The 12,179-nt window shown below is 38.3% G+C and overlaps 1 protein-coding gene across 1 annotated transcript; it reads right to left on the bottom strand.

Annotated features, from left to right (window-relative positions):
• Positions 1-6,161: 6,161 nt before the first annotated feature.
• Positions 6,162-11,843, bottom strand: vps72a (vacuolar protein sorting 72 homolog a). The gene is made up of 6 exons (XM_008422105.3): positions 11,480-11,843; positions 10,702-10,854; positions 10,269-10,389; positions 8,758-8,934; positions 7,559-7,703; positions 6,162-7,210 (listed from the first exon to the last, which is right to left on the bottom strand). The coding sequence occupies exons 1-6, from the start codon at positions 11,594-11,596 to the stop codon at positions 6,820-6,822; spliced, it is 1,104 nt and encodes a 367-aa protein (XP_008420327.1). The 5' UTR covers positions 11,597-11,843; the 3' UTR covers positions 6,162-6,819.
• Between the last annotated feature and the right edge of the window lie 336 nt (positions 11,844-12,179).

Raw genomic sequence — 12,179 nt, 5'->3', positions numbered from 1 at the left:
ATCAGTGGGCGACTCATTCTGAAAAGTCTAATGGGTTTCTGTTCTCATCGCTGAAAAGAACAAAGCTGTCCATTTAGGTCCAGATGTGAGGAGGCAACAGCAATTGTTCTGTTGTCGATTCTGACATCTGCTATGTAAACACGTTACATAAATACCTGCCAGTAATTGTCACATCTTCAGGATGTCAGAGATCATTTTGCGGGTAAATGTAAAGAAGGTGTTATATAAATCCCTGGAAACCAATTTGCAACCCCATTAGGGCGACTTTTTATTTTTACCACATTTATATCACAAACAAAATGTGATATACCCGATAATTATGGATGTGAGACAATAATGACGACACTCCTTGTTTGTACACGGCTGGGAAGGTTTAAATCTACGATTTGAAGTTGAATCCAGAGAAAATAAAATAAAAATAAATATCCATCCATCTATTTTCTTACACCCTTGTTCCTCAGTGGGGTCAGGAGGTGCTGGTGCCTATCTCCAGCTAGCGTTCCAGGCGAGAAGCAGGGTTCACCCTGGACAGGTCGCCAGTCTGTCGCAGGGCAACACAGAAACACACAGGACACACAACCATGCACACACACTCACTCACACCTAGGGACAATTGGAGAGGCCAATTAACCAGACAGTCATGTTTTTGGACTGTGGGAGGAAACCGGAGTACCCGCACACATGCACATGGAGAACATGCAAACTCCATGCAGAAAGACCGGGGCCAGGAATCGAACCCAGAACCTTCTTGCTGCAAGGCAACAGCTCTACCAACTGCGCCACTGTACAGCCCTAAAAAATAAATAAAATCTGTGAATTGCAGATCTGATATTAATAGAAAACTGATTGTGAAAAGTCTGTGTATTTTAACTCTACTGTCTTGTTTGTTTACCTTTCATACGGCTATTCATATAAACCACAACGCAAAGATTATTTAGAGAGTTTATAAAAACGCAATTAAACCACAAAATGTACAGATGATCTCTGCTATTTTACCTTTTTTTTTAAACATGTGAAAATAGAAATAGCCAATTTCCTGGTGAGATCAAACACACCATGCATCCATCTTTTATTGCAGTAGCATGAAGTCTCATCAGAAAATGGAGAAGAAATATTATGCTGTTTTATACAAATGTAATTATGTAGGGAAAAAAGCTCATTCTAAGAAATTACTTTGAACAAAATCAATAAATTTCCTTTTCATTGAGATCATCTGTTTATTTTTTCTTTAAAAAATTAAAATACAGACAGCCATTAGCCTGTTAAATAAAAAAGAAATTATTTTTTTGAGAATATTTATTTTAAGATTCATAAATTTCTACATCTTTATACATTAAAATATGTTTGTATTAGTGTTTGTTTTTTTATTGAAAGCCTTCAAAAACAACATTCTTATTTTAGTAACTCAGTCCTCTTTTTTTTTTTAGAGAAGTTTAACCTTTATTTTGAATTTATTTAGTATTTATTTGGGTGATAAGAGGAAATTACATGTTTTACAATTACTATTTTAACAAAACTTGGATAATTGGAAGTAAAGGACTGTTTAATATAAACTTAAGTGTTTGATTTGATCAGTGTTCATTTAGTTTAATTACAAAACTGTTCTTTTACATTTCTATTGGGTATAAATGTGAGGCTTGATTCTGTTATAATGGAAAAGACAGGAAAGAATGGGTTTCAATAAAAAAAAAGAGTGCTTGGAAATAATTAGAAAACTGCTTCTTAATTAAACCTCCCTGCGTCTACCATCAAACTAAAAATATAAAACTGACCAGTTTGGTTGAGGTCTGGTGTTTGTTTTTCCACCATCCACAGTAAGAACTAGTTTTATCCAGGCATAAAAATATGCTCCAAAACTCACTTTAAAAAAACTGCTGCAAAATCTTTTCACTCTTAGGTTATTCTGGAGTAAAATATGAATTTGTTTTAATGCGTTTGTTTGTTTTTTTTACGCATCTTTACCAAGGCTGCCAATAAATGTAGAGATCTCTTTGAATGAAAGAAACTTTGAAAAACAAATCAAATATCGAAATTGACTGGGTATTTTCACATATTTCAAAAGACAAGGAAGTGTTGCAGGAAAAAAATGGAGATATGCACATAGAAGCAGATTTTTTTTTATTTTTAAGAAGGCATATTTTTTAATTATTATTATTTTTGCATCGAAACCTAAAAATTTAAACCTATCTTGGGACACTCGACTGTTTGATTCAGTTCTCCAAACTGCACCACAAAGGAACAAACTGGAAATGAAACATCCTTACTCTTTCCACTCACAGTTCTCACTCAGTCACCATCAATGTGCAGACACTGAAAATCTCCATGGAAACTGATAAAAGAATAGCCTTTGTGTAAAATGGAAAGGATTGACAAATCCCAACCTACAGGACAACTCGGGGAGTCAACAAGGAGCAAACGAGTAAAATAAATCTGGATTAAAAAGAAAAGGAAAAAATCTTTTCAGGATGTTTTTATAGAGATTCAAGTGAATATACGACAACATTTCCACACAATTAACTCTTACATTACAGCTGTGACGTTGTATTAACATTTCAAATGAAACTCTTGCTCATGTCAATTTTTCCCAGCATTTCATCTCACGTTTATTGCAGCTGCAATAAACATCACCATCAGCGACCTCTGAGTAAATACGAAGGACTGAAAGTTGCACGGATGTTGCAGATAGCAGAACAGAGAGGGTGGGCAACAGAGGAAAAGGGGGGGGTAGAGGACACAGAGAAGGAGTACAGCACGGAGTACACCACCTACACTCCTCTCCATGGCAACTACCACACTAGAAAGAGCCATAATGCAGCTCGCTCTCTTCCTTTTCTGCAAACTGTTCATTTAGTGCCATATGCAGGGTGCAGTATGTGGGAGACAAAGCATTCGCCGTCCTGTTTGTAGGAGAGGATTAGAGGAATGCGAGAAGCATCTATAACATACACACACAAAAAAAAAAAAAAAAAAACACCACCAACTGAATGTTTAAATGCATACATGCATATGTATGCGTTCGTCGCTCCGGCAGAGACGTCGGCACAGCTTGACGCTGAATTCGTCGTCAGGCACTTGAAGGGACGGCTTGTTATTTTTGAATTAAGACGTTTGGTCTTTTTTATCCCTCAGCAAAGAGCAAGTGACAAAGTGTGTGGGAGGCAGCTGCTTTCAAATAACCGGTGTTGAGGTTGCCAGAGTTTAAAAGGCGTAATAAAATCTTCCTTCTCCCCCCCCCCTACTCAGTGCAGTCCATGTTTGTTGGAACAAGTGCAATGTGACACCACAATAACACAGTTTGGTGTAATAGTTCCTCCGGTGTCTTGCTATGCGTCAGCATTCAGCTAATATAGCCTGGTGTGATGCGTTACTGTGAAGAATGAACAATAGTGACACAAAGCATCTAGAGCGCTTGCAACGTGTGCTAAAATATATTTATAAATTTAGTCAAAATAAAACACCTAACTTTTATTGGAGTCACATCCTGATCTGGATTGATTATTTTTTCCCCCCAGCGCTTAAAACTGAATGGATAGTTTTCTTGTTTGTATCTGAGCAGAAAAGGTTTGTTCACTTTCAATAAAATCACGTAAAAACTCCACATCCGTCTTCTGCATGAGCCAAAACTGCAGGAAACTGTGTGAACGCAGTAAAGCTCCAACCATGTTAAACCCCTGCAAGCTAAGCTGGGGCGCCAACTCCTCCTCGACTTAACATGAACAAAAGCAATAGAAAACATGTCCAAGGTGCAGCCAACACAAGGAGGTTTTTTTTTATTTTCATTTTTATTTTATGCTTGTGATTTCCTCTGCCTGCATCCAAAACCACTATTGCTGAGAGGGAAAACAAAAGCAGGAGCTTTTTGGCAGTTAACAGGCTTGAAGTATCTAGAGCGTTAAAATTACGAGAAGGAAAAACAACAGCGATAATCTTAGAGAAGTAGCTGCTGCTGCTGCTGCTGCCCATCAGTCTAGGCTGGTTAATGCAGCTTCCATATCCATCTGAAGTCCAACTTTATGCAGAAAAAGAAGAAAAACGTTTCCATTTGGAAAAAACATTTGAAGCAGTTACCAATCTCCTCCAGGACGGTTGAGGATGTTAAGAGCGATAAAAACAGGGCAGAGAAAAAGCTCTGCTCCAAACTCTACAGACCTCAGTAAAACACTGAGTTAAAGTTCATGGCAATGCAACTAAAAAAATAAAATAAAATAAAAAACTCTGAACAAGTAGGATCTGTACAGAACAGCAGCTCAGGGGAAACCTCGTCTCTCTGAGAAGAGTAACAAGAACTGGCATTGTTTTTTTTTGGGGGAGGGAGGGGCGGTCGGGGGGGGGGGGGGGACGTTGTAAAGCTGGAACAAGATTCCTTGGATTGATGCAACTAAATCTAAAAACATTTAGCAATATGGAAAACACACCATGCAAACTGTAAAGCATACAGGCGGAGGATTTGCGATGAATCAAATGTGAAGTGTTCAGAACGAGTCTGGCCAAAGTTAGGTTTTCAACGAGACACCCCAAACATAGCAGCAAATTTACACCAGAATGGCTGGGAATAAAAATGACTAATAAAAATATCAAATAAATGATGACATAATGATCAAACTGCCTGCCTGGTTAGCCAAAAAGCAAACCTCTTAATTTCATTTCTACATGCTTAACTCTATAATCTTTGTTTAATTATTGCAGAGGCCTCTCTCTTGCAAAGCTTGTAATAACTGGGTAAAATCCACAGCAAATGTTTAACTTAATCTAAAGTTAAGTCGTCTTAAAAACAGTTAAAGTGGATTCAGACGATTTTGACTAATGAACGTTTGAAGAAAAGTTACAATTTCTCTCTGAAAGAAGAGTACAGAATAAAGAACAAATGTCTTCAAAACCAACTTTCTCTGAAGGCTAAAGCTGGTCTAGATGGCCAAAAAGCTGCTGGAGTGATTCTTTGGTCAGGACGTGAGGGGTCAAAGGTGAAACTGTTCTGAAATCATGCTGGGGGGAAACTTTCTTGCTCGGTCGTTAAAATAAAAATAGAAGAGCTAATGTGAAGCCCCGGAGGGATCAGCACAGCTCTATTGTTCAGGACTGAAGCTCAGGCAATTATCTGCTATTAACCATAAAGCAAGCACATTTTAAAATGTTTGCTCGCTGTCTGCTTCATTTAAATGCAGAGTTCTGCGGGGCAAGACAGCGAGCGGTTAGACTTTAATGAAAAATGTTTTCCCGTCACGCCGGAACATTCAGAAAGAAGAAAGGTGTAAAAACGTTGAGCGAAAAAAGCCCAGGCATCGCAAAAAGTATTATGTGTTTAAAGGGGAGGTAAAGCTTTTTTTTTAGCTTTATGTCATGTTGCAGATGTATTTCCTCATCAAAAACATTCTGGGAGTGTTGTCATGTTTTTTTTCATGCATGTTTAAGGAATCTGTGAATCCCCGGTTTAAACATTCGACGGTTCCTAAACATTTGTTTCGCTATTAGAAAAGCACTTTCGTTTCAGATTAATTTTGAAGATAAACACTTTCCAGGGTTTTAGTTGGAAGACGTCAGCCGCAAACTGCAGAATAAACAGTTTGAAGAAGCACAATTCAAACAACTGATCGCATGTTTGTTAGGTGTTTCATCACAGTTCTTAACAGCTGTTACACCGTATTTGTTCAGATCTGCTTTAGCGTTAAGCTCTAAACATATTTCCAATCCGCTGTTTACGCAGAACACAAGGAACTTAGGCATAAATATGCCTGCTGTAGATCGCAAATATGTTTGTCTTGACACAGAAGGCTGAGAAAAAAAACTCTACAAGATCCTTTTTTTATCCAGATCCTTATTGGTCTCGGGTGGTGGGAAGGTGGAGGACTGTTACTATTTCTTACTTACACAGGGCAACACAGAGACATACGGGACAAAAAACATGCACACACTCACTGTGAGCCCAGGCTAATTTGGAGATCAGTTAACCTGTCATGTTCTCAGACTGAGGGAAGAAGATGGAGAACGTCGAGAAAACTCTGGATTTGAACCCAGGACCTTTTTGTTTCGAGAAACCAGTTCTAACCACTGTGAAGCACAGTCAAGTAGCAATGAGACAGATTTAACTTAAGAGCGAAACAGTTAAATTTCCAAAACGTGCACATCCAAATTCATTCAAAGAAAAGAAAGACATTTAAATCACAGTTTCAACTATTTATTTATTTATTTTCCTCAGTTATCCCATTTATAGAAGGTACAAAATAGTCACATGTAAAAAAAAAGGTGAGATTTTAAGTCAAACAGCCTTCAAGTTTGTGGGTGTGCAGACAAATGAAATTGAAATTTCTGAAAACAAACTGTAATCACAATTTCATGTAAAAATTTTAGACTTTCCCTGACTGAGCTTTCCAAAGGCAGCAAGGGAGGAAAAAAGAAAGATACAAGGAATGCAAGAAGGAAAGAGACGTGAGGAAGAACACAAATAAGAAAGGATGGAGATGAGCAAACAAGAAAGACACAAAGCTAGAATGAAATACACAGAATAGGGAATGACTGGAAGTACATGGATTTTTCACATCTAAACGTTGAAAACAAACAAAATTCCAGACTTTTCCAGACTCTGTTGGAACTCTGTGCGCTGTTCTTAGCCGCTCGTCCCTGAATATCACTGAAATGTACTCTTCCTACAGCGACCCGTTAAGGTAACTCTTGCAGAGTGGAGAAAAAAAACAACAACTCTATTGAGTCCAGGCAGCGCATCCCATCGTGTGTAGATGGTTTAAATTCTGTTCAGACGCAAAACATCCGCTGACTTCCAGATAGAAAACAAACCCTACGCCCACTGAAAGCCAAACGAGGACACTACGTGGTAAACCCACTTTGCTTGACGACCATTTTCTGACGGACTCCCTTCATGGAAGAGGCGTCGCCTCCCGCGCTTGCCGCCGAGCTGCTCGGAAACCCGTGAGCCGCCACGTATTTGCGGTACGCCTCTCGGATGATGCGGAAGGCTCGCGCGTTGGCGTAGGGGATGTCCGTGACCGGGTCCCGGTACAGCGCCGCCTTGTGCGTGACGGGGCAGATCTCCTGAACGGGGATCTGGGGGCCGGGCTGGGCGGCGGGAGGGAAGGTCGCCTCGAAGGCTTCGTCGTCGCTGAACGTTATGTAAGTCCGGGAGCACAGTCCTCCAGTGGGCTGCTGGGACGGCGTGGTGGGATTCTGCGGTGCCGTCTGAGAGATGTCCTGATCCAGCCTGTGGAAAACGAGATTACGACAATCAATAATTGCTGTATGCACTTTATTTATAAAGACCAGGATTTACTTTAATATTGTTTTTTGTTATCTCCTGCTTTGATGAAATCCCAACAGATACCTCTACAGGAGATTTAAAAAAAACGTAATAAATCTTCTTACTAAATTGCATAACAGCTAAACATGATAGAATGTTTTGGCATACGTTAATCTAGAGGAGATTAAATATTTATGGAGCAGATTATACTTTGATGCAGACAAACAAAATGCATATATTAAAAAGGAGTCGCCTTCATGTCTGCAAATCTACTTTAAAGGTCATCAGAGTCAGACCGGTGGCCACACTTACCCCTCCACGTCAACATTTTCTTCTTTAAGGAGCGAGTGAGAGACCAGGGGCATCAGGACCGAGTGGTAGCGGATGGTCGGTCCCTCGAAGCGTCGCTTCTTATGGACCTGCTTCTTCTTGTCTGCTTCCAGACGCTCGTAGTTCTCTACAAAGAGAAACCGGAAACACTTTAGGATTCGGACAGCTGGCAAAACGCCTGAGAAAATGAGAATCCACCACTTTATTGACTTAATAAAAAGCACAACAAACATGTGCAAAATATGAACAAGATACATGTAGATCTTGGTTATTTAAAAGGTAAAGTCAAAAATAAGTAATTGACTCCAAAGTAAAATTAAATGTAATGGAATAGTTGTTTTTTTCGGTCAATCAAGAAGTGAAGCCAGTACATCTTGTAAACATGTTGACATATTTCATCTCATTCTATCTCATAATTATTTCTTACAGCTGATAGAAACACTAAAACAAGTTTCTCACAAAATCTAAACATTACTGAACTGAAAAAAAAAAAAAGAATTTCTAACACAAAGGTTGTCAAGGATTTGTGAAAATAAAATAAAAGCTCTGCAGAAATACAGTAGTCAGAGAGATCACTTGATAGTTGTCATATCAGCACTCAATCACTGATGTCCTAAACAAATCCTAGAGACGGTTTATATAGCTGATAAACCATCAACTTATATAAAATGACGGTTTATATAAGAAGTATATTCAGAAGAAGTATATTCTTCTGAATATATTTCTTATCTTTATTTTGAGAAGACCTTTATTTGTTTTGTTTTATTCAAGAACTACTATCATCCCTTTTGTTGGATCAAATTCTTTTTATCCCACTTCATTTCCAGCTGGGAAGGTACTGAATTTTCCATTTTCCATCAGCTGTAAATAATAATCATCAAAATTAACAGATGTAAAGACTTTAAAATTATATCACTTTGTGTGTCATAAATCTGTAGGAATTTCACTTTTTAAAGTTAATTAGTGAAATAAATTCACTTTCAATTAAATTCAAATTTATTGAGATGCACATGGAGTATTTGCTTCAATGCAAGAGCCAAAGGAATATTCCAATATCATTTATTAAGCAGCATGTCTGCTGTCATTACTTTCATCTATTCGTATTGCTGCTCCTGCAGAGTTTCGTCACTCGTTCTCTCAATACACAACGGGAAATACTGAGTTCTTGAAAAGGTCCTCACCCAGAGACCGAATGTTGACCTCAGCTGTGATCTTAGCCTCTGCCAGCAGCTCCTCCTGGGTCAAAGGTCGGTCCCGGTGAGCGCCTCTCCGTCTCCTAGGAGCATCCTGACGCTCCTGTAGGCGAAGGTTGGTCTTCCTGGTGTGTTCACTGGTGGACTGTCGCACAGACTTCCGAGCTACAGAGCGGCAGAGACATCATTTAATCACAAACCCAAAACTGACCCATTCCCTGAAGTAATTCTCATACAATAATCATGTGCTTATTAGAGGTGTGCCGATCGATCGGTCACCAATTATAATCGACCGATTTCCGTGAAAAAGTGCATGATCGGCGATCATTGGCTCTTGTTGCCGATACCGATCACCTGCATCTCCTTTCTCAGCCTGCCTGTGCAGCTGGTCTCCTCTTTCCTTCACACTGCGCAAACGCGCAGCAACAAATCCTAAGCGATGTGGAACTATAACGCACTGAGTGAATGGGGAAGTTTGCGTGTTGCGGCGGAAAATTTAAGCACTTCAAAATGCATCAACACAACGAAGCTAATACAACATAAAAACAATGCCATACTTGACGGAGTTTGGCTACATCGAGGGTCACTGCATCAGATAGCAGGTAAAGCAGCGCACAGCTACAAACACTCACCCGGATTAGCATGACGGTCAGAAAGCTAAACAAATAACCCGCAAAATTATTTAAGTCTTCGAGGAGCGATGTAAGACGCTGGTTCTGTTCTCACTGTTGAACCGCTGCTATGCGTTACAGGTAGTAATATTTGACAGATGGAGCGCCGCTTCTGCTCCACCTGGTAGTGACTCTTACACTGAACCTCTGCTTAAAGCTGCAGCATACATTTTACAAACGTATTAAAACTTTTGCTGTCCTAACATGAGACAGATAATCTCTAAAAAAATAATCGATCTCCTCTCTGTTCTGCATAATTACTCCGCTCAGTGAGAAACAGCCACTCAGAACTAGCAGTAATCAGCTAGCTGCCATGCTAACAGGAAGTTTTCATTCAGTAACTCTGGATTGTTTATTGTAATGGAACCTGTATTTGCCTTTGAATGTTAAGTTTTATACTTGAATTTCTTTGGCAATGTTGAGAGGTTTTATTTTGGCTCTTTGCATCATTTAGCCTCTTCAGAGCTTTCATATGTTATCAGTCTGCTAAAGATAGTATTACTGATAGCAGTACAATTTGCAGAATACCTGTTTTGTTTAGTTTTCTTCTTGGAAAAAGTTATTAAAAAGTTTTTGTCTAAATTAAGGTGAATTCATGGTTCCTTTTTTCACATAATGTAACCGGTAGTGTTTATGATAAAAAAAATAAATAAATAATTATGTGATCGGTATCGGTATCGGCAGGAAAAAACCTGATCGGCAGGTTATTATAATTATTAGTGCTTATTATAATTATTTGTGGAACGATTACTTACTGGGATTATTTACTAAAAGAACTTGAGAGTATTAAACATAATTAAGGGGAAGAAAATCATTTTTGCAACTTACGTTCAGCAAAATCGTGAAATTCTTGAGGAATCCTCCGTTTGAGCTCCACTTTGGTTTTCTCTGTCCTCTTCTGCTCCTCATTGGGTTTTTTAGGTTTGGGTTTTGCCACCTTTATAGGCTCCTTGGAATAAATATAAAATATATACCATACTAATTACTAACACCCAGGCGTAAACAGAACACGCTGCATGTCAGCTTGGGGTTTCACCAGTGTATAATAGAGAAGATGGCCCTGCAGAAGATGGTGATGGCTGACAGTAGCATATGCGTCATGCTGTTAAAATCCTGATCTAGACTGTTTTTATATTCAAGTTATTCTTTTAGATTATGTTAGTGCTGGTAAAAATGTTTGTTTTAAAAATGCTTTCAGAATGTTTCATTTGTAACCAACTTAAATGACTTAGAGGCTTAACGCCGAAAGCTTCTAAAGTACCTTATAAGCTTTTGTGACAACCCGACTCTTCCTCCGAGGAGCATCTTCCTCCTGGTCACTGTCGGGCTCCTCACCCTCGTCGATATCGAAGTCGCTGTCCACCTCATCCTCTGTGTCCGAGTGCTCTCCGTGATATTCGTCATCTCCCGATTCCTGAGAGCAAGCAAACCAGATAACATGATGAGAAGTAATAATGAGAATTATTATTTTTTTAATTATTCTCATTCAGGTTAGTTAAGCTTCTCCAAGGATTAGGCCGATGATACTATTAAAATGTGGTCAAAAATAATGTTAAATGAAATGAAAAAACAACAGTTGTTCAATACACAACTCAGATTCATACATGCAGGCTGAAAATCATTATTGTTTAAATACTGATATCCGTGCTGCTATAACTTTATGTACAAATAAATTACTGACTATCTTCATACATTCAGAAGGCTCAAAACTAGTTTACATTTATCCTTTCGTGTTTTTATGTTCCATCTTACATATCTGTTTAAACATGTCTGTCTCAATCATCTGTAATTTTTTTTTTTTACAAATAAAAATATATATGAAATATCGCAAACAATATATACATGCTTTCAATCAATTGATACTTTACTTATAGTCTCATACACTCTCATATAGGAAGGAAGCAAAATTAGTTGCATTTGTTTGAAGCACGAAATATTTTAAAAGTGCCACAGTTAAGACGTTTACTTCCCGTATCTGGGTAGTTCTAAACTATGAAGGTATTTATCTTTTTTTGTTTGTTTTCAGTGTAATTTCTTACATCGTTGAAGCCCCCGTACGTTGTTTTGTAGAACTCATCCTCTTCTTCAGCATCCAAGAGTTTGGACATGCGGTTTCCCGCAGTCTTCCTCGGTTCGCGTCCAACTGCCAGGCTCATAGCTCCGAGCAATGCTAACCAACCTTAGCTGCTGTTTGTGCTGCTTGTTAATGTGTGGTCGTTTTGCTTTGATAAACTAAATTAATATTTTTGTTGCCATGTTTATTTTATAATATACTACCACCCCACGTCCACCTCACCAAATAGGCAAATCACGATTTATTCAATAGAAAAACTCTATCGAACAGGGTGCTAACTGCTAAGTCCAACCGTAGTAGCAGAAAAGTTTTACTTCCGGGACACTCTGCGTACGTCAAGCCTATCGGATCAATGGATTTTCAAAATAAAGGAACTTTGGACCTTGCTGATTTATTTTCTAATTCAAAATATTAGAATATGCGCCTCGATGAGGCTCGTTTGTTAAATAAATAAATAAATAAATAAATAAATAAATAAATAAATAAATAAATAAAAGATAAAACTTCTAAGCAGTTAGTGAGCATACTTTTTAGTGGAAAGTTTTTATGTCTTCTATAAATATCTTGTATATCTTAAACATTGTGTTTTCGTATAATAGCGGATAATCATCATAATAGACAGAAATAAAAGACTTAAAGTCGTCAGTGTGTCTGTAATTAATCTA

The sequence above is a fragment of the Poecilia reticulata genome, chromosome 11 (assembly GCF_904066995.2).
Source record: "Poecilia reticulata chromosome 11, P_reticulata-male-v2, whole genome shotgun sequence".
Classification (NCBI taxonomy): domain Eukaryota; kingdom Metazoa; phylum Chordata; class Actinopteri; order Cyprinodontiformes; family Poeciliidae; genus Poecilia; species Poecilia reticulata.
Note: the sequence above shows the minus strand (reverse complement) of the source record. Positions and strands in the feature narration are given on the sequence as shown.